The sequence below is a fragment of the Mytilus trossulus genome, chromosome 10 (genome assembly GCF_036588685.1).
Source record: "Mytilus trossulus isolate FHL-02 chromosome 10, PNRI_Mtr1.1.1.hap1, whole genome shotgun sequence".
NCBI classification, from domain to species: domain Eukaryota; kingdom Metazoa; phylum Mollusca; class Bivalvia; order Mytilida; family Mytilidae; genus Mytilus; species Mytilus trossulus.
The window spans coordinates 18,440,079-18,464,025 of NC_086382.1; the positions used below are offsets into that span (position 1 = coordinate 18,440,079).

The following is a 23,947-nucleotide window of genomic DNA, read 5'->3' on the forward strand; positions in this document are numbered from 1 at the left end:
TCACACAGATTCCTTCAGGCAGAAATCCGGGACGAATGTCAACATTATTATCACGTGACTAAACGAACTTCCTTTTCATTCAGAAACTGACACGAGTCGACAACATGAGTACAGCACAGCCAGCTGTTCAAAGGGGTATTGTTAAACAAGTAAGTTTATTCAATTATTTTTGTAGAAATATAACAGTTAACACTAAAGTGTCTTTATCATGAACTTCTAAAGTTTCTAGTATGATCTCGAAGATTTGAATAAAGGTGTCAAACATCTGGAAGAGTGCCACGCGTACACATAACGGTACCGGTAAATCACCTTTAAAGTTCCATTATGTTTTAGATTGAATCGTTTATCTCCATAATAAGAAACTGTGTCAGTCTGCATTTCAGTATCATTTATTGATTTTAAAAGTGTATGTCATAATCATGTAAATGTGTGTCAACATATGTTAGTTAGTTTTTGTTTATATTAAAAGAGACATATAATATATAATCCCGATCTAGTCCAAATAATTATGACGTATTGAAAGGCTCATATAATTTTTTTCTTTGACGCCTTACATCGACCATGTAAGGCGTCAAAGAAAAAAATTATAATAGCCTTTCAAGACGTCATAATTATTTGGACTAATCCCGATCATGATAACATTCTTACTCACTGAAATCATCCCCTTTTTTATGATAAATGTGATATATATGATTATGAAAATGACTTGCTTACCATTTTCTTTACTCTTTGGATACTGAGTCTTAACTTTTCAAGATTGACCTTAATCGACTCATTTATGTGAAGTCATATCTATGAAAACAGACTTGATAAAAATATCGACTCTACTAACTCTTTTAAATTGGTTATTTTCCAGACTGTATGAGTATTCGGACCATACACGTATGGTCTGGGCCATATGCATACTTTTTTAAAATACTCATACAGTTGGACTGTACGGGTACAGTCTGACTAATATTAAAAAGTTGGTCAAGTTTATTAGATACAAATGCATATGTATATAGCAGATCAACATAACTTAACTATCAACAAATTAATATTGATATTGAAAATGCTAAAAATATTACGTTACTTGAATTGTGTCACCTTGGGCGAGAGTACCAAAATAGGATTCAGATATACAATTAAACAAATACCTTATTTCAATTGTTCGTTTGTTCATTTTATCTATCTAATTGTAATAAATTATCAAAAAACAATTTGTAAAACTAAAAATAAAGATTGTTTCAATTTAACCAATATGATCAAATAACATGTATGGTTAGCTCGTACTGAACCGTACGCTTATACTCATACGGTCCAAATACTCATATGGTCTGGAACAGTTATATCTGAAATATGTTATGTTCAACTGTATGCAATCATTTTTTATCATATACTTAGCATTAATATGATAGCTTTTGCATATGTCAGTGTAACGAACGGAAGTACACAAGCCATAACTTCCCACCCAGGCTGATAACCAGGGTTTCGGCTGGCGGTCGCCATTTTCGCAATTTGCGAAAAAATAATAAATGTGGCGATTAAAGTTCGTCATTGACGAAAGAATTTGGCGAAAGAAATATATATAAAGATTTATTTTCAGCCATCTTGTTTATTTACTTTTTTCGGGATTCTCTAACTTTACCGATCAGACAATACTCGGAATTCACCTTGAACTAGTTAAGATTTTGACAGAAAATCAATAATCAGCTGATTGCATCCATAGTTATCGACATCAAAGGACTAATTAATAAAGGTGTTGATTGTATGATATATGATTAAATGGCTTCTGTCACATGTCACAAAAGGGATTTATTAACAACATTGTGACGCACGTGTTTGAAGCAAATTTTGTACGCTTCCTCTCCTTCTTTTAATAATAGTCCAGAAAAGAAATTGTTGTTATGACTAAAAATGTTCAAAAGCAAGAAAGGTCTCTGATTTAAAACTTTATCATTTAACTTTCATATAGATCATTGATTTGAGTGGGTACTTCAAAGTCCTTTCAATTACACACGTTTTCAAGCATATAGTTTTACTTATTTACGATGGTCTAGAAAAGAAAACTGTCCTTATGGAGAAATCTATTCAAAAGGTTGGCATGAGAGTAACCCTTCAATGTAATGACTACACCTTACACGAGGGGTCAATTCAAAGTGATAAGATGCTTCGTTTAGATGTAAAAACCACTTCTTATTTAGGGGGGGGGGGGGGGGGGGGGGGTTGGAAAAAAAGGAAAATTTAAAAAGTGGCGAAAAAATATATTGTTTTGGCGAAAAAAAATATTTGACCCAGGGGCTGATATGGGGGTCTCGGGATGATACCCAGGCTGTCAGATATGGAAAAGGCCATGCATTAATCTCTATATAATACACATGTATATAAATAAAATGGTATTCTTTTACCTTAGCCTTAGGGATCTCAATCCATGAAGAGTTGTTGTTGGAAACTATAACCCCCTACCCTAACACTATAGCTGCGGAAACGCAAATAGTAAAAAAATATAAGGACCTAAGCGCTTCAGTTCCACAGCTACTATAACACTAGCCATAAACTTAAGACACTAACCATAACTGAACTTAACAATAAGTCTGTATAACTCATTTTAATTTTGCACTCAGGTTTCAGTGAGAGGTCTTTTGCACAGGAATTTTGATCTGCAGTGAAAATCTTTCCTAAGAAAACTATTTGATAAGATTTTTATTTCAGTTGGTCTATAATTTTAGACCAAGTAATATATATCTTCTGCTTGCTACATGTAGATTCCACAATTTCTCATGGATGACATTTTTCTTATGTCTTATCATTGTATTGTCAATGATTGTAGAAGTCTAAATCATGTGAAATAAATATTAAGTACCTGAAGGCTGAGAATGTCAAATTAGAATAAGGCATATACATGTATATGCCAATCACCACTTTTTTTTTTATCAGTTAATTGATTTGTAAATCAGCATTGTATGGTTTGCCAGGGGGAAAAAGTGGTGTTTTTTTTAACAATGTTCATGGGCTGTAAATTAAAAGTTGTACATTTTTGTATATCCATGTCAGTTTGGATTCATGTTGTTATCATGAAGATCTTTGGTTTAGAAATTGAAGACTTATTTAAAGTGGCCATGGGAATCTTTACTTTGAGGTGATGGAAGATTTGTACAGTAAAACATGAACATTTAAAAGAGGATTTTGTTATTAGAAATTACTCTTACATGTATAAGTCTTGAAGGAATCTCACCAATCAAGGATATAAACACACCTTGTATTACTGTACTTTTATCTCTAGGATATACTGAGAGATATCTTGAATGAGTTGGTTACAATCACCAGCATTCAAAAATATTAAAGTCAACATGAATACAATCACCTTGTTTGAACTAACTACAAAAATGAATCCTGATAAACAAGTCAATGATAAAGACATAAATGTAAGAGAAAAAAAATGTTTATGTAATATATACGTGTTTCTCGTTTCTCGTTTTGTTTATATAGATTAGACCGTTGGTTTTCCCGTTTGAATGGTTTTACACTAGTAATTTTGGGGCCCTTTATAGCTTGTTGTTCGGTGTGAGCCAAGGCTCCGTGTTGAAGGCCGTACTTTAACCTATAATGGTTTAATTTTTAAATTGTTATTTGGATGGAGAGTTGTCTCATTGGCACTCACACCACATCTTCCTATATCTACATCTGTAAACACATCTTCCATTTATACACAATCAATAGGACTTCTGTCTTAATAGCTTATGAAATAAAACAATCAGAATTCATATCACTTTGAAACACAGTTTTTGGTCATGTTGTTGTGAGCACCTATTTAAAGTTGTATTTCAAAATGATCAAATAAGATGAATAAGATATTCAATATCACGTTTACACTAGTGAAAGTTTCAGCTCCATAATTGGTATGCCACTGATGATTTCAGCTTCTTCCTTAATTATCGCAAGTAAAAGAATGGCCATTTAGTTTAGTACTAAATCAGTGTATCACAAATGTACTGCCAACATTATACATGTTGGTGTCTTTTTGATACTTGTAAAGACTAGATGTTCACGTTAGAAATAATAATAAACAAGAGGTTTGAGGACAAGTGATAGACATTTATATAATCACTGTTTTGTTGAATTAACAGGCATTGTCTGGAGATGCAGTTGTCATCAGAGGACAGCCACAAGGTGGTCCACCTCCAGAAAAAACAATATGCCTGTCGAACATTACTGCACCAAGAATGGCACGAAGACCAAACCCAAACATGGAAGGTTCTGTTGAAACTAAAGATGAGGTAAGAAGGTAGATAGAAAATAATCAGATATGATTTACATCTAAAACAAGCTTTTGAATCTTTTAAAAAAAATTACTTTAAAGGAAAACATTTTATTATCTCCAATCAATAACATGTACATCATTTAATTCTCTCTCTTACAATGCTCCATCTTTATAAATAGACATGCACCTTTTTTTTTTTAATTTCTCATCATTTAATTCTGTCTCCCACAATGCTCCATCTTTATAAATAGACATGCACCATGTTTTATTATCTCATCATTTAATTCTCTCTCCCACAATGCTCCATCTTTATACACAGACATGCACCATGTTTTATTATCTCATCATTTAATTCTCTCCCACAATGCTCCAGCTTTATACATAGACATGCACCATGTTTTATTATCTCATCATTTAATTCTCTCTCTCACAATGCTCCATCTTTATAAATAGACATGCACCATGTTTTATTATCTCATCATTTAATTCTCTCTCTCACAATGCTCCATCTTTATAAATAGACATGCACCATGATTTATTATCTCATCATTTAATTCTCTCTCTCACAATGCTCCATCTTTATAAATAGACATGCACCATGATTTATTATCTCATCATTTAATTCTCTCTCTCACAATGCTCCATCTTTATAAATAGACATGCACCATGTTTTATTATCTCATCATTTAATTCTCTCTCTCACAATGCTCCATCTTTATAAATAGACATGCACCATGTTTTATTATCTCATCATTTAATTCTCTCTCTCACAATGCTCCATCTTTATAAATAGACATGCACCATGTTTTATTATCTCATCATTTAATTCTCTCTCTCACAATGCTCCATCTTTATAAATAGACATGCACCATGATTTATTATCTCATCATTTAATTCTCTCCCACAATGCTCCATCTTTATAAATAGACATGCACCATGTTTTATTATCTCATCATTTAATTCTCTCTCTCACAATGCTCCATCTTTATAAATAGACATGCACCATGTTTTATTATCTCATCATTTAATTCTCTCCCACAATGCTCCATCTTTATAAATAGACATGCACCATGTTTTATTATCTCATCATTTAATTCTCTCTAGATCTCTCACAATGCTCCAGCTTTATACATAGACATGCACCATGTTTTATTATCTCATCATTTAATACTCTCTCTCACAATGCTCCAGCTTTATACATAGACATGCACCATGTTTTATTATCTCATCATTTAATTCTCTCTCCCACAATGCTCCATCTTTATACATAGACATGCACCATGTTTTATTATCTCATCATTTAATTCTCTCTCCCACAATGCTCCATCTTTATAAATAGACATGCACCATGATTTATTATCTCATCATTTAATTCTCTCTCACAATGCTCCATCTTTATAAATAGACATGCACCATGATTTATTATCTCATCATTTAATTCTCTCTAGATCTCTCACAATGCTCCATCTTTATAAATAGACATGCACGATGTTTTATTATCTCATCATTTAATTCTCTCCCACAATGCTCCATCTTTATAAATAGACATGCACCATGTTTTTTTATTCTGATTTCTTTGTAAGTGAAAATCTCATTTTGTTCATTTGTTTATTTATGCCTTTCATGATAACACAATTTAATTAACTTCATTCCTCATGCAAGTAAATCGCAAAAAATAAGCATAAACAACAGGATGGTTTCATGTAAGTTATACATACATATACATGTAGTTTATATATACTGAAAAATTCAGTATGAACAGGCATGACAAGTTTTTAACTTTTAAGAGTTAATGTGTTTTAATTATTTTTGTTTACAGCCATTTGCTTGGGAAGCAAGAGAATTTTTAAGAAAGAAATTAATCGGCAAAGAGATTGTTTTTGTTAAAGAATATGAAGTACCTGGTACAAAGAGACTGTATGGTATTATCTACGCAGGAAAAGGTAAGTTAGGGGTCATGTGCCTGAAAGTTAAGTTACTGTATAGTGTATTAAATCTATTTATGTGTGATATTAAGTCTGTAATAAGTTACTGTATTCAGGGTTTCCCCTGTGTCAATTATTTTTTTCGCCACCTCTTTCGCCAAAACAATATATTTTTCGCCACTATTATTTTTTTCGCCACTTTATTATTTTTTTCGCCAAGTAACACAAATAAAAATTTTTCTTTTAAAATTTGCTTTTTTTTTCCAGCCACCCCTAAGTAAGAAGTGGTTTTTACAACAAATTGAAGCATCTTATCACTTGGAATTCTTCCTTGTGTAAGGTGTAGTCATTACATTGAAGGGTTACTGTTATGCCAACCTTTTGAATAGATTTCTTCATAACGACAGTTTTCTTTTCTAGACCATCGTAAAGAAAGTAAAACTATATGCTTGAAACACGTGTGTTACTGGAATGACTTTGAAGTACCCAATCAAATCAATGATCTATATGAAAGTTTTAAATCAGAGACCTTTCTTGCTTTTGAACATTTTTCGTCATAACAACAATTTTCTTTTCTGGACTATCATTAAAAGGAGGAGAGGAAGCGTAAAAATTTTGCTTCAAACACGTGCGTCGCAAAGTAGTTAATAAATCCCTTTTGTAACATGTGACAGAAGCCATTTAACCATATCGTGTTGTCATATCATACAATCAACACCTTTATTAATTAGTCCTTTGATGTCGATAGCTATGAATGCAATCAGCTGATTATTGATTTTCTGTCAAAATCTTAACGAGTACAAGGTTAATTCCGAGTATTGTCTGATAGGTAAAGTCAAGAGAAATCCGAAAAAAGTAAATAAACAAGATGGCTGAAAATAAATTGTTACATATATTTCTTTTGCCAAATTCTTTCGCCAATGATGAATTTTAATCGCCACAATTATTATTTTTTTGCAAATTGCGAAAATGGAAACCGCCAGGGGATACCCTGCTGTATTTATGTGTGGTATTGGGTCTGTAATAAGTTACTGTATTCATGTGTGATATTGGGTCTGTAACAAGTTACTGTATGCATGTGTGGTATTGGGTCTGTAACAAGTTACTGTATTCATGTGCGGTATTGGGTCTGTAACAAGTTACTGTAGTCATGTGTGGTATTGGGTCTGTAACAAGTTACTGTAGTCATGTGTGGTATTGGGTCTGTAACAAGTTACTGTATTCATGTGTGGTATTGGGTCTGTAACAAGTTACTGTAGTCATGTGTGGTATTGGGTCTGTAACAAGTTACTGTATTCATGTGTGATATTGGGTCTGTAACAAGTTACTGTAGTCATGTGTGATATTGGGTCTGTAACAAGTTACTGTAGTCATGTGTGGTTTTGGGTCTGTAATACGTTACTGTATTCATATGTGGTATTGGGTCTGTAACAAGTTACTGTAGTCATGTGTGGTATTGGGTCTGTAACAAGTTACTGTAGTCATGTGTGGTTTTGGGTCTGTAATAAGTTGCTGTATTCATGTGTTGTTTTGGGTCTGTAACAAGTAACTCTATTCATGTGTGGTATTGGGTCTGTAACAAGTTACTGTAGTCATGTGTGGTATTGGGTCTGTAACAAGTTACTGTAGTCATGTGTGGTATTGGGTCTGTAATAAGTTACTGTAGTCATGTGTGGTATTGGGTCTGTAATAAGTTGCTGTATTCATGTGTTGTTTTGGGTCTGTAACAAGTAACTCTATTCATGTGTGGTATTGGGTCTGTAACAAGTTACTGTAGTCATGTGTGGTATTGGGTCTGTAACAAGTTACTGTAGTCATGTGTGGTATTGGGTCTGTAACAAGTTACTGTAGTCATGTGTGGTATTGGGTCTGTAATAAGTTGCTGTATTCATGTGTTGTTTTGGGTCTGTAACAAGTAACTCTATTCATGTGTGGTATTGGGTCTGTAATAAGTTACTGTAGTCATGTGTGGTTTTGGGTCTGTAACAAGTTACTGTATTCATGTGTGATATTGGGTCTGTAACAAGTTACTGTAGTCATGTGTGGTATTGGGTCTGTAACAAGTTACTGTAGTCATGTGTGGTATTGGGTCTGTAATAAGTTACTGTATTCATGTGTGGTTTTGGGTCTGTAATAAGTTACTGTATTCATGTGTGGTTTTGGGTCTGTAATAAGTTACTGTATTCATGTGTGGTATTGGGTTTGTAATAAGTTACTGTATTCATGTGTGATATTGGGTCTGTAACAAGTTACTGTAGTCATGTGTGGTATTGGGTTTGTAATAAGTTACTGTAGTCATGTGTGGTATTGGGTCTGTAATAAGTTACTGTATTCATGTGTGGTTTTGGGTCTGTAATAAGTTACTGTATGCATGTGTGGTATTGGGTCTGTAACAAGTTACTGTAGTCATGTGTGGTATTGGGTCTGTAACAAGTTGCTGTATTCATGTGTTGTTTTGGGTCTGTAACAAGTAACTCTATTCATGTGTGGTATTGGGTTTGTAATAAGTTACTGTAGTCATGTGTGGTATTGGGTCTGTAATAAGTTACTGTATTCATGTGTGGTATTGGGTCTGTAACAAGTTACTGTAGTCATGTGTGGTATTGGGTCTGTAACAAGTTACTGTAGTCATGTGTGGTATTGGGTCTGTAATAAGTTGCTGTATTCATGTGTTGTTTTGGGTCTGTAACAAGTAACTCTATTCATGTGTGGTATTGGGTCTGTAATAAGTTACTGTAGTCATGTGTGGTTTTGGGTCTGTAACAAGTTACTGTATTCATGTGTGATATTGGGTCTGTAACAAGTTACTGTAGTCATGTGTGGTATTGGGTCTGTAACAAGTTACTGTAGTCATGTGTGGTATTGGGTCTGTAATAAGTTACTGTATTCATGTGTGGTTTTGGGTCTGTAATAAGTTACTGTATTCATGTGTGGTTTTGGGTCTGTAATAAGTTACTGTATTCATGTGTGGTATTGGGTTTGTAATAAGTTACTGTATTCATGTGTGATATTGGGTCTGTAACAAGTTACTGTAGTCATGTGTGGTATTGGGTTTGTAATAAGTTACTGTAGTCATGTGTGGTATTGGGTCTGTAATAAGTTACTGTATTCATGTGTGGTTTTGGGTCTGTAATAAGTTACTGTATGCATGTGTGGTATTGGGTCTGTAACAAGTTACTGTAGTCATGTGTGGTATTGGGTCTGTAATAAGTTACTGTATTCATGTGCGGTATTGGGTCTGTAATAAGTTCAGGGCTCACGCTACCAGGCGACTTGGGCGAACAACTTTTTATCACTTAGTGTTCTTCTGTAAGTTCCGGTGCTTGATACTTGAAAACGTACATCAACCTAACTTTTGGCTGCAAAATAAGTTTGTAACTTTATTTAAACGTGATAAAATATGCCTCCAGTAAATGTTCAATCCATTTATTGCATTAAAAACGTCATGATCCTTTCCAAATAACTTGTCAAACATCGTTTATTTTTGTAAATTGCATTGTTCCCCAGAGACCGATTTCTAAACTACGGATCGGAAAAGGACCAGCTATGACCAAAATCTGTATTTTTACAAAAATTACTACGGACGCACGGATGGAACAGCTGACAGAAGAATATTGATCCCAAAAGGAAAAATTACGAATTCCACATGCATTAAAAGACTTTTGTTTACATCTAAATAAACTCATCATTGATTGGTGTATATAATTCCCTATAATTTATATGGATTGTTGTAAACTATTGTAAAGTTGCTTAACTCTTAGACTATTACACTAATATCAATATATTATGGCCCAGCTTACCTTAACATATCTTTTGATGAGAATCACTGAATTTCAGACACAAGACAGTTTTTAATTAAATTGTAATTGATATATAAATTCTTTACCTTTTGAAGAAAAATTTTTTTTTTTTAGTGCTAGATATCTAGTTGGTAGTTTCTCACAAGGACCTTAGTAAAATTTAAACAACTTTTAATTTGGAATGTTACTTTAATTGTATACTCAGATATGAATTGAACAATATAAAAAGAACATTATTTACAAATGACTGTTTACTAAAGTAAAATCCAAACATTGTAGCACACCACTCGAATGAGCACTTCTCTTTCAAATCTCAACACTTCTCCCTATCAGTTTCAAAAAGAGAAGTCACTTCTCCCTATCAGTTTCAAAAAGAGAAGTCATTTCTCCCTATAATTCTGAAGTAGTGTGAGCCCTTAAGTTACTGTAGTCATGTGTGGTATTGGGTCTGTTATAAGTTACTGTATTCATGTGTGGTATTGGGTCTGTAATACGTTACTGTAGTCATGTGTGGTATTGGGTCTGTAACAAGTTACTGTAGTCATGTGTGGTATTGGGTCTGTAATAAGTTACTGTAGTCATGTGTGGTATTGGGTCTGTAATAAGTTACTGTAGTCATGTGTGGTATTGGGTCTGTAACAAGTTACTGTAGTCATGTGTGGTATTGGGTCTGTAACAAGTTACTGTAGTCATGTGTGGTATTGGGTCTGTAACAAGTTACTGTAGTCATGTGTGGTATTGGGTCTGTAATAAGTTACTGTAGTCATGTGTGGTATTGGGTCTGTAATAAGTTACTGTAGTCATGTGTGGTTTTGGGTCTGTAATAAGTTACTGTATTCATGTGTGGTATTGGGTCTGTAATAAGTTACTGTATTCATGTGTGGTTTTGGGTCTGTAATAAGTTACTGTATTCATGTGTGGTATTGGGTCTGTAATAAGTTACTGTAGTCATGTGTGGTATTGGGTCTGTAACAAGTTACTGTAGTCATGTGTGGTATTGGGTCTGTAATAAGTTACTGTAGTCATGTGTGGTTTTGGGTCTGTAATAAGTTACTGTATTCATGTGTGGTTTTGGGTCTGTAATAAGTTACTGTATTCATGTGTGGTTTTGGGTCTGTAATAAGTTACTGTATTCATGTGTGGTATTGGGTTTGTAATAAGTTACTGTAGTCATGTGTGGTTTTGGGTCTGTAATAAGTTACTGTATTCATGTGTGGTATTGGGTCTGTAATAAGTTACTGTATTCATGTGTGGTATTGGGTCTGTAATAAGTTACTGTAGTCATGTGTGGTTTTGGGTCTGTAATAAGTTACTGTATTCATGTGTGGTATTGGGTCTGTAATAAGTTACTGTATTCATGTGTGGTATTGGGTTTGTAATAAGTTACTGTAGTCATGTGTGGTTTTGGGTCTGTAATAAGTTACTGTATTCATGTGTGGTTTTGGGTCTGTAATAAGTTACTGTATTCATGTGTGGTTTTGGGTCTGTAATAAGTTACTGTATTCATGTGTGGTATTGGGTCTTTAACAAGTTACTGTATTCATGTGTGGTATTGGGTTTGTAATAAGTTGCTGTATTCATGTGTTGTTTTGGGTCTGTAACAAGTAACTCTATTCATGTGTGGTATTGGGTTTGTAATAAGTTACTGTATTCATGTGTTGTTTTGGGTCTGTAACAAGTAACTCTATTCATGTGTGGTATTGGGTTTGTAATAAGTTACTGTATACATGTACCTTGGTGGAATTGTCAGGTATTTTACTTTATATATCTACATGTGTTGGTTACTATATCTTAGACTTCTTGCAACTAGTAGTGAGTACAAGTGACTACATTTATGATTTTAAGCCTTTATAAAAAAAAGAAGATGTGGTGGTATGAGTGCCAATGAGAATACTCTCCATCCAGATCACAATGTATTAAAAGTTATCAATTATAGGTCAAAGTATGTCTTTCATCTTGAAGTCTTGACTCACACTTCATTTGGTCATATTGAGGACAAGGCAGATCCAATGATCCAGTAATATTGGTTTATTTTGGTGTCAGATTTGAAAAGTGGTAGAGCCTTTAAAGGACCAATTAAATTTTCACTGTTTTCATATTTTGCTTGTAGAGCTTTGTACAGTACATGTACATTTTTAAATATGGACAGGTAATCTTGTTGAAAGGTAAATTTCATTTTAAAATTTCTTCTGTTTCAGATAGTGATGATTGGGCACACCCATTCATTTTCTGCCTAACAAAATGCCAATAACATTCACAGCTTGTTTGAAGGATTCCTAGTATATTTTTTATTTTTGTTTATTTACAGACACAAATGCAGAAAATATAACAGAATCTATGGTGTCTGAAGGTCTTGTTGAGGTCAGGAGAGGAGGATTAAAACCTGATGAGTAAGTCTTCATGTTTGGTCTTAATATCTTATGGAACTTTGTATATTATTAGTATGCTAACCATGGAAGACCCTTATGGGTAGTTAAGGTTCTTGAATGTTCCTTAGTACTAAGAAGTAATAAATATGTACTCAGCAATAGTTCAACTATAATTTACCTTGATTTATGTAGTCCTATAAATTAGTTCTTCTTATATGAAATGTATGCTTATTTCGAAATTTTAGTTCATGTAACTTTTTTCCCAATATTCAACCTTAACATTTATTATTTCAGTGTTAACCAACAGCGACTGATACAGTTAGAAGAAGAAGCTAAATCTCAGGGTAAAGGACGATGGGGAGAAGGTGCCAGTAAACATGTACGTGACATCACATGGGTTATAGAAAATCCAAGAAATTTTGTCGACTCCTTTCATAACAAGCCAATTGATGGTAAGTTACAAAGTAACATTCAATGTTTGAACAAGCATATTTCTTAGCCAATTTCACATGTAATGTGAAAATATTTTTTTTTTTGGTGAAGAGGTCATTAAGTGTTACCCTTGTCTATCTGTACATAATTATAAGAACCTAGTTCCCAAAATTGTTTTTTGTTCTCTAACTTTAGTATTTTCAACCAAATGTTGTGAAACTTATACACAATGCTTAATACTGTACCATTAAACACAGATCTAGTTCAAATTTTGGTTGGCGTCACTTTTCAGTTCTCTAGTTATGTCCCTTTTCAACGTTATATATGCAAGTGAGGGCATCATCTGTTTCCCCATGGACATATTCTTCATTTACTTTATTATATCCTTGCTTTTAAAAAAGTACCCTGCTTCAAAATAGTGGGGGTATTCTGTTTAACTCTGTCTGTCTGTCCATCTATCCGTCCCATAAATATTTTTCTTCACATCTATCTCAGGAACTACATCATTAAGATTTCTAAAATTTGGTTACAGGATTTATATAAGTCGGCTATACCATGTGATGCATTTTCACTTGTTTGTTCAGTTTTTATTTTCACAATCAATTCAAATAACAGCAAAACTTTTACTTAAATAACTTTGTAATACAAGTTAATATTTACTTAGATAACTGTGCCATACAGATGTATCATTTACTTAAATAACTGTGCCATACAGATGTAACATTTACTTAGATAACTGTGCTATACAGATGTAACATTTACTTAGATAACTGTGCCATACAGATGTAACATTTACTTAGATAACTGTGCCATACAGATGTAACATTTACTTTAGATAACTGTGCCATACAGATGTAACATTTACTTAGATAACTGTGCCATACAGATGTAACATTTACTTAGATAACTGTGCCATACAGATGTAACATTTACTAAGAAAACTGTGCCGTACAGATGTAACATTTACTAAGATAACTGTGCCGTACAGATGTAACATTTACTTAGACAACTGTGCCATACAATTGTAACTTATATATTTTAATTGAATTTTTTAGCTGTTATAGAACATGTCAGAGATGGGTGCACAGTTAGAGCATTTCTTCTTCCCAAGATGGATTATGTCACCATCTTGTTGTCAGGAATAAAGGTACACATATATTGATATCACTAAGAACAATATTAGATTGATGGTGATTTTTTATCTTTTCTTTTCAGTGTAACACAGTCGGGCCAGCTGAATGCTAGTCCTAAAAAAAAAATTTGGGCTAGTGTAAAAATTACTTAACAGGCCCAAAAAGCATATTGGTAGCCCAATTATTTTACTCAATTTTTTTTTATGTGTTGAGCCTAAAAAATTACATAAAAAGCAATATGAATACGGTAGATGTTCTCAATTCCTCAATCAAACCTTCCTGACACATAACCCTAAATAAAATCATTCCCGTAGTCTTCATTGTCACTGAATTCAGTGCCTTGTCTAGGATTTTGGAGAGGAAGAAGTGACTTCTCTCATTCATTCCAGGAGAGAGTAGAGAGAGGTGAAGTTCCATTGCTGTTTGGTTGCATAGTGATTTCATGTTATCACTGAGGAAATATTGCTGTTGCGTTTAAAATTAAACAAGTGTCTGCGAATTGATTTAAAAATAGTACGGGGAATTTCCACGATATTCTAATTGGTCAGTCATTTCAAGAGGTGTCTCCAAAGTGTCAATGCAAAACAAAATAAAGACATTTTGATAAACTAATTATGTTTTTATGTCACTGCCACATGCACTTGTTTCTGTCCTTGGGGGGGGGGGGGGGGGGGGGGGGGGGGTTTTACTATCCACACTTGTATGAAAAATATTTTGACAGCTTCTTGGATGTATCCATGTATGCCGGAGTTCTTTTCATAATTCCCTTTGTCCTTGTTTGGTTAAAGACCAAACAGCCTATTCATTTCTACCAGTGATTTTTCCTTAAAATTTTGTGTGAAGATATTTCATGATTTGAGGAACAAAATATGATGAAAAAAAATGGGGGTCACCGACTTAGTTTTGTCACTATAGCAACCTCATTTTCCTGTTTTACCGAATATTGACATAATATTTGCTTGTTATCTAAACTCTCAAAAAAATGTTTTATATCAAACGTACAATCCTTGTTTCACGTTAAACAGTAGATTTGTATCTTTCAAATACAGGTTCAAGAGTTTAAGGCTCATATTGATTTGATCTTTAAAGATATGATTTATTTCATTCCCGCCAAAAATTAAACGGAAAAATGGAAAAACCTTTCCAGTATTAAAAAATAACTACCAGTGATTTTTTCAAAAAAATTTAAAGAAGGAAAGTGCCATATTTACTCTTCAAAATAAAGCAAAAAAAAGTGTATGTCACCGACCTTTCAAAAAAGTTATGAGTAATTTTCATGATTTTTTCTCGTTCGTTTTGAAGAAAAGAGTTGTCTTTCTTCAGAACATTGCATCTGACGTCATAGTACAAACTTTCCTTGATGGCGCACTATTTGAAAAAAGAAATCACAAATTGGACGTTTGAAACCCACATTTAAATTTCCAAGAGCAACAACTATATTCACCTACTTTATTGTCCGTTAATACTAGAGATTAAGCATGTATCAGTTTCAGATCTTTATGATGTTGCCGCACAATATAAACCTTCAGAAACACCATCCGTCGGAATGGAAAATTGTTTGAAATAACCTAGCTTTCACGTCGCTTTATATATTTTTTTGTCATCTGTCCCACATAAGCAGAATTATTGAAAATAAAAAAAGAAATGAAAGATTGCACTGGTTAACTTACAGAGTATTTGACTTACCCAGGCTATATGTGCTTGTTTCTTTTTCGCGTCAATTTCAGAAGGAAGTTTGCCGTAACGAACTCATTCAGTCCTGTTAAAAGACGGACATACAATTATTTAACTATTATTTTTCCCGACTAAGACGGACGTTTAGAAATTATTGCATCAAGTTTGTGAATTCATTATTTTTGAATATTTAAGATATAAGGAAATTAAAGTTATAGGTATAATATATGAATGAACGTTTCGATTCTAAAACATTATAAAGTAAAACAAAGAAAAAATTGTTGCCGGCATTTAAAATCGATTTTTTTTCAATCGTTCCGGTCATAGTTGTAGCTAAATGAAAGGGAGCGATTTGATGTAAGATATTATTCTTGGAGCAATTGTTTTTTGTCATAAGTTAAATTTACACTGACAATTTAGTTTTAAACACTGAAAATTTTGATTTTAATTCACATTCGCTGAGTAGTATTAGTTTTATTAATATTTTTGCCTTACAGCTAATTTCCAAATGCTTGTAGGGTAAAACTTTGGTTGGCTTCCTTGCTTTGTTTGTATGAATATCTACTGAAGCTCTGAAATTAAGATTGACATCTTTATATATAGATATGTAAATCTGTATATACGTTATCAAAATATAATTATACAAAATATACAAACAAAGCAAGCATGCAAACCAAAGTGTTGATCTACAGACATTAGGAAATTAGCTGTAAGCTTCAGTGAGATTAGACGATATGTTTATCATTTCTCTTAAAGACAATTTGAAATGAAACAAATGACAAACAAAAATGACCCTTTGTCATCATTTTATTTTTACTATAAGATTTTGTCCAATAAGCAGTATAAATAAATTTTAACTTCATTGCAAGATCGGGCATTATTTTACGAGAATCACCCAGACATCAGTTACATGCACATGTTACCAGTATGTTAAAACTTTAAGGGATAATTGAATATCGGCCTAACCTTGTGAATACTCAATTTTTAAAGTTTTGCAAAATCGACACTTAAATTAGAAGGATCATTGCATAAGGAACATGTTTACTAAGTTTTAAGTTGATAGGACTTCAACTTCGTCAAAAACTACCTTGACCAAAAACTGTAACCAAAAACTTCAACCTGAAGCGGGACAGACGAACAAACGGACGCGCAGACCAGAAAACATAATATGTCCATAAATCGGGCATACAAATAATTTTCACCTAACCTGTATACAATCGGCACAAACGAAAGACAAAAATCTACGAAAGTGAAGAAGAAAAAAATGAAATACAGATCGACGCCAAAATAAGACAAAATCTACGCATGTGAAAGAATAAAAAAAAAAATAAAGGCAGAACGGCACAAATTCAAAAAGTCAAGATCAAAATTTGTTTTTTATTATTTCTATTAGAACGAAGGTTAAATATAATGTAGTATCTTAAATTATGTGTACATTTGTGTTAAATTTCCACAAGATATTTTAAAGTAGCGCAACGCATAATAGTTCCTCTTTTCTTGGGAATCTCTCTGGAGAAGTCTGACCCATGTTGGAATCCGTGAAAAACGCGAAATAGGACGTTACAATTTGACATTTTTTTCATTGCTGGAAACAACGTCATAGAGATTGTATGTCACTATCAAGTTGCGTTAGCTGATGCGCATAAACAATAGGCTGTTTGGTCTTTAAGTGGGACAGACGAGGTTTTACTGTCAATGACTGTCAATATAAAACACCAATAGTTTAGCCACCTTCATTGTCAGTAAAACTATTTTTGACCCACTATTTATTACAAGCACATTGTCACGATGCGTTTGTATACGCCATATTGATATTTTAATGCACTTGCACGTTTAAACGATGTGACCAGAGGAGTTCCAAAGTTGGGGTGGTTTATTATAGGAGTAAATAACAATTTTGAGAATGATAATACACTCGCCCAATGATTTATTTTTGGGCCAGTTACTATCAATTTTTTGACAATTTCTATTCACCCAAACAAGGTTCTGGTCGCATTTGGGGACCAGGCGACTGGCTGTGTCCAACACTGCTTTTTATAGTATTTTACCAAATAGGAATGATCGTACTTAAGGAATAATTTCCGCCAAGGATTCATTTATAGTCATTGTAGTATGAATTTTGCAGTCAAAATTATGAACACTATTTCATAGAAAAGTGCTAAAAAGATAGCAAGGGAATGCATGATCTGAAAAAGAATTGTAATGTAGTGTTTTTGTAAACAATGATAACATATTGTACATGTGTATTTGAATCATTATTCATTTTATTTTTTTATTTTTTAGGCTCCAATGTTCAAACAAGATGACAAAGGTGATCAAGTGTCAGAACCCTTTGCAGAGGAAGCTAAATTTTACACAGAGGTCAGACTTCTCCAGAGAGATGTCAAAGTCATCCTAGAGAGTGTGTCTAACCAAAATCTCATTGGGACTGTTTTACATCCAGTAAGTTTATTGCTTTTATCTATATGTTTTAAGAATTTAATACATACAATTTTTTGCAATTTTTAAAGTAAAAATGTGTGAATTAAAAAAAAAGTCATTCAATGTCTGTTAAATGTCAAGTTAAACACAATGCTTGAACCCACAGCACACCAAAACAATGCTATAATATACTTCATATAGGCTTGTAACACAAATTCATAGCATTGTTGTGTCTTGACTTTTAAAGAGTAAGTGAAATTGCTATGTGTTTGTAGAATGGTAACATTGCTGAACTATTACTCCGAGAGGGATTTGCCCGATGTGTAGACTGGAGCATGGGTGTTGTTAGTCAAGGGGCTGATAAACTGAGAGCAGCAGAAAGGTAAATGATCCTTTAAACATCAGGCAAATCATCAGTATTGAAAATAAAATTGTGCTTGAAAGGCTTTACAAATTAAATGTTTGTTTGAAATGCTTTGCAAATGAATGTTTTTTTTTTACAAGTTCGTAAATATAAGCTGCAAAATTTTAATATTCACTACTACAAGTAAAGAGCAGAAAATTTCAAGTTTTTAAAGAAAAACCCAATTCATTGTAGGGTTTAAGTAAGTTTTGTCCATTTGAAATGAAACCTTTACTGCTGTGTCTATAAACTAATTTTAGCAAACTGATTATTTGATTATTTGATTTTAGAGAAGCAAAAGATAAAAAGAAGAGAATCTGGAAAGAATACACACCTTCAAGTTCATCCATTGATATCAAAGACAAAGCTTTCCAAGGCAAGGTAAATATCTGGTCTTTTATTGTATTTAATACTCAAATCTGTAGTCGGTCGTCAGTTATTCTAGACTGTTTCTGGGGTATATCTCATATCTTGTTCATTCATGCATGGATTTGTATTTCATTCTTTATATGACATTAACTTGATTTTGCCTATTGTCTCCTAGATCTTTTTATACAACCACAAATAAAATGTTGGGATTGTATAATAGTATGATGTCATCATCGTCTGTGTCGTCGTCCAAAGACACATTGGTTACTAACAATAACTTTTAGTTTAAGTAAATAAATCTCTATGAAATTTTGGATTTCGGATGATGGTCCCAACCTTTTAGGAATTAGGGGCTCAAATGGGGCCTAAACTAGCATTTTTCTAGTTTCAGGATAATAATTTGTGTGTAAATATTTGATTGCCTTGAAATTGTACCACAATGTTTTATATCACAAGTTGAAGGTTGGGATTCATTGTAGAGGTTATGGGGCCAACATTTTAGGAATTAAGGGCCAAAAACAAGCATTTTTAGTAGTTTCCAGACAATAACTTGTGTTTGAGTGTACGGATCTCTCTGAAATTGTAATACAAGTTTCCGTACTTCAAAGGAATGCTGGTATTGAGTTTTGGGGTTATTGCTACAAGGGGGGTTTCAAAAAGTTTGGTGGGGGGGGGATTTTAAGGGATTCATATTTTTATTTATTTTTTTCAAATTTCTAATTTTTGAAAAGTTTGAAGAAGAAATCTTCAATTGCACAGTACTGGGCAATAGATTTGTAAGATTTTTGACCACATTTATTTTGTATCAGAAACCTATAATATATCCAAAAATCTATCACAATCAAAATTCAGACAGTATCAAGCTTGAATATTGTTTCCAAATTTACCCAACTGTTCAGGGTTCACCTTCTGCTGTCGTATCAGTCTATGCTCAGCAAAGCATTTAATGTCAGAAACCATGAGCACAATTTTTATTCCATCATAATATCAAAAGAAGTTATTAGGAAATTTGACAGCACTTCTGAATTTTATCATTATGAATGAAAAGAATACATTGAATATACAAAATTCAACAATATAATATATAAACAATAATTAAATCACTAGCTATTGAGAAAATGGCTATGGAATATTTTGAAACTGATCATACAATTTAAATTAAAGTGTTGATTCTGTTTGTAATTAGGTTGTTGAAATTGTAAATGGGGATGCATTAGTCGTCAAGATGGGTGATGGAAAGTCCAAAAAAGTCTTCTTGTCCAGTGTAAGACCACCAAGAGCAGTAGACAACACAGAGAACCAAGCTCCAAATAAAAGAATGAGACCTTTATATGATATACCTTACATGTATGAAGCTAGAGAATTTCTCAGGACCAAACTTATTGGGAAAAAGGTACACATACATTTCATGTCAATTTTAATAAATAACTTTTAACTAATTTTTAAACGTATTTTTGTGACAAAAATGTCGGTTATTGATTTGGGGATGTACGGCAGGTGGGCTGGCAGGCGGCAATCAAATGTTGTCCATGCATTAACTCATGAACCGTTCAACCAGAGCTTTTAAAATTTCAATATGTTGTTACTGACAACTAAATGAAGGTCAAGATCAATAATGGCGAATTTGACTTTTACCGTTCAGGAGTTATGGTTCTTGAAAGATTGAAAAATGGAGTTTCCAGTCGTGTCCGTGCATTTACTCATGAACTGTTCAACCAAAGCTTTTAAAATTTAAATATGTTGTTACTGACAACTAAATGAAGGTCAAGTTCAATAATGACGATTTTTACTTTTACTTTTATTGTTCAGGAGTTATGGTTCTTGAAAGATTGAAAAATGGTATTTCCAGTCGTGTCTGTGCATTTTCTCATGAACCATTCAACCAAAGCTTTTGAAATTTTTATATGTTGTTACTGATGACAAAATAGAGGTCAAGTTCAATAATGACGATTTTGAATTTTACCGTTCAGGAGTTATGGTTCTTGAAAGATCGTAAAATGGCGTTTCCATTCACGTTGTTGCATTTACTCATGAACCATTCAATCTAAGCTTTTCAAATTTTAATATGTTGATACTGACTACAAAATGGAGGTCAAATTTGATATTGACGATTTTCACTTTCACCATTCATCAATAATGGTTCTTGTGATATTGCCAGGACACAAATAAATGTTAATAAATCCGGTTTGCTGTCGTTGTGACAGCCTCTTGTTAATCATTTTCTTGATTTCTGAAGTTTTAAATGTTGTTTCTGTATATTTCTCCACAAACATCGAGATATTTTTGGTTTCTTAGGAATTTTTAACAGAATTACTTGTAAAACTTGGGTGTATAAAAATTGATATAGTATTGATATCACCCTAAACCAAAACCACTTGTTAAAAAGAAACCTTTAATTAACTAAACTTTTGTATGAAAACATAATAAATATTTGAAGTTTTACAAACTATATTTGATTGCTGAGTAGAAATGTCTTGTTGTGCTAAGTTTTAACATTTACAGGATTATTTTAGGTTAATGTAAAGGTAGATTATATACAGCCAGCAAACCAAGGTTTCCCAGAGAAAACATGCTGTACTGTTACCATTGGAGGAGTGTAAGTATTAAGTCTAGGACTAATTGTTATCTAAGAGATCTGATAATGGCTATTATACAAATTTATTTACATAAACTTGGTAATTTTAATTTCTTCAACTTGTTGCCTTAAGGATGAACACCTCTGAGGAGTCAAAAATTTCTAGGTTAGACTTTTTTTCTTAACCTGATTTTTGGGTTTATAAGACATTAACAAAATAATTGGTAAAGAAATAAACATATGGTGGTGCACTTCTTTTTTTGCTACGACCCTTTGAAAATGCCCAATTTTGATGATTTTCCCATTTTTCATCGATTTTTACCTATTTTTGGGCTATTATTGTGAAAAAAACGCACAGATCCACAATTAAACTTTTTTCCATACTTTCTATAAAGATGAAGTGGACCAATCTGAATAAAATGTACTTAAAAAAACTATAGGTAGGTGTTAATATAAGAAATTTTTATCCTTTTTGACGCTTTTTTTGTGTAAATTTACCATGCTGCCAATTTTGTATTTTTGTGATTTTTCTCAGTTTTAAGAACAAAATGCATATTGTTTCAACTTTTTTTGTTATAAATGATTGAAAAAATACATATCTAAGAAATTTGAAAAGACCAAAATGGTACGGGGTGTACATGATTCTTGTAAAATCATTTTCTGTATCCCTAACCCATTTTCTCAAAATTTTGGCTAAAAATATTGACTTGATTGGTCGTAAAATTTGAAAACTGGATTACTCAAAAACCATTCATTGTAAATACACAATTTTTTTCACAGAGTTATATTTGATTATAATATTTTTAAAATTCATTGATATTTTCAACTTGTATCACATGTTTTGGAAATAATTTAAGAACGAGACTGAAAAGTCAGAAGAATACATCCTTAAAGTTTACTGGTTAAAATATCCCTGACCGTAATATGTCAAATGCATTGTCATTGACATACTCATTATTTATTTTTGTTATAATTTCATGAACATTCTGACATTTTTCTAGAAAAAAAACCATCAGATAATTAATCATCTGATGTCAGTTAAGTTCTGTAGTTTGAAAATGATATTATATTTACTATCTATATTCATTGTTTTCCAGAAATGTTGGAGAGGCATTAGTTGGCAAGGGATTAGCCAAAGTAATCAGATACAGACAGGACGATGACCAAAGATCATCTCATTATGATGAATTATTGGCAGCTGAAGCCAGGGCAGAAAAGAAATTAGTAGGCATTCATTCCAAAAAAGAAGCTCCAATACACAGAGTAGCTGATGTCTCAGGGGTTAGTATCTAGGATACAATTATTATATAAAATTCTGTGAATTTATTTTTTGGTGGGTACCAATTTTTTCGTTGAGTATAGAGATTTTGAATGTACGATTTTGTTTCTAAATTTCCAATTGTCACATAGAACTTATAAAAGTTGAAACCAAGTAAAATTTATAAATGTGTATTTTGGTTTACTTGTGTTATTGGGTTGTTGTCACATTGATACCACACATCTTCTTTTATTCATTTTTATGATAAACTTAAAAATAGATCTAGGGATAAAGTATAATACAAAAATCAAACATTTAAAGATATACTAGGATTTAATGAAACAAGTGCTTTTATTGTTACTCTTTAAAAAAAACTTATTTTTCTCCACTAAGAAGAAATTTTAAACAGTTATATAAAAAAAATAATACTCTTAAAGAATTCTCTCATTCAAAAGATATACCAGGCATTGGTTCAAACTTCTTTTAAAAACACATGTATAATACTTGAAATATCTTGAATATCAAGAATGATCGTTTATAATGATTATAGTTTGACATATGGTTTAGAATATTTCAGTGATGAAATGATGTAATGTGTAATTATGTTTTTCTTTACAGGATATAGCAAAATCTAAGCAATTTCTGCCATTTTTACAAAGAGCAGGTAGATCTGAAGCCTTGGTTGAATTTATAGCCAGTGGTTCTCGTCTGAGGCTTTATATACCAAGGGAGACTTGTCTTGTCACATTCCTCTTATCAGGTAAAATTTAATTGTTACTTTAACAGCTTCATTTATATCTTGTGCAGTTTATTTATAAATGGCACAATTAACTACATTTTTTATTATATTTTGACAAAAGGGACAACAAAACAAAAAAAACCCGCTTACTTAAAAGTAATCTCTGATACAGAATCATAATTAGTCAAACAGTAAAGATGAACTATCTGAAATGATCAATTTACTTTTAAGCAGTTTTTAGTGGTATATCAGCTTTCATTTCCCTCCTTATCGTTGTTCTCCTTTATAGAGCTTAAACTTTATCTTTTACCTTGTTTAGTATTTTCTTCAAGGTATCATAGTCTAATAATAATTTTGGTTTGTCATAATATTTGAATGAAATGATAAAGAATGTCTGATATAGGATATTTGTTATGACTGTTGCAGGTATATCATGTCCACGTGGAGCCAGACCATTGCCAGGTGGAGAGACCAGTAAATCTGAGCCCTATGGTGATGAAGCATTAGCATTTACCAAAGAAATGTGTCTACAGAGAGAGGTAATAACAATTTGGATTTGAAACTGACTCAAAAAGTCGTAACATTAACTAATGTTTTAATGACTAAACT

At 32.6% G+C, this 23,947-nt stretch overlaps 1 protein-coding gene across 1 annotated transcript in view; it reads left to right on the top strand.

The window, feature by feature from the left end:
* The window catches only part of LOC134686986 (staphylococcal nuclease domain-containing protein 1-like), a 38,264-nt gene continuing 14,317 nt past the window's right edge, over positions 1-23,947 (top strand). Inside the window, exons 1-14 of the mRNA XM_063546883.1 lie at positions 1-149; positions 4,107-4,256; positions 6,060-6,183; positions 12,274-12,355; positions 12,629-12,786; positions 13,822-13,913; positions 17,857-18,015; positions 18,270-18,376; positions 18,688-18,778; positions 19,953-20,159; positions 21,280-21,362; positions 22,439-22,622; positions 23,218-23,359; positions 23,765-23,877. Of these exons, the coding sequence (XP_063402953.1) occupies positions 105-149; positions 4,107-4,256; positions 6,060-6,183; positions 12,274-12,355; positions 12,629-12,786; positions 13,822-13,913; positions 17,857-18,015; positions 18,270-18,376; positions 18,688-18,778; positions 19,953-20,159; positions 21,280-21,362; positions 22,439-22,622; positions 23,218-23,359; positions 23,765-23,877 (1,737 nt within the window). The 5' untranslated portion in view covers positions 1-104. The remainder of the gene's footprint in view (positions 150-4,106; positions 4,257-6,059; positions 6,184-12,273; positions 12,356-12,628; positions 12,787-13,821; positions 13,914-17,856; positions 18,016-18,269; positions 18,377-18,687; positions 18,779-19,952; positions 20,160-21,279; positions 21,363-22,438; positions 22,623-23,217; positions 23,360-23,764; positions 23,878-23,947) is intronic.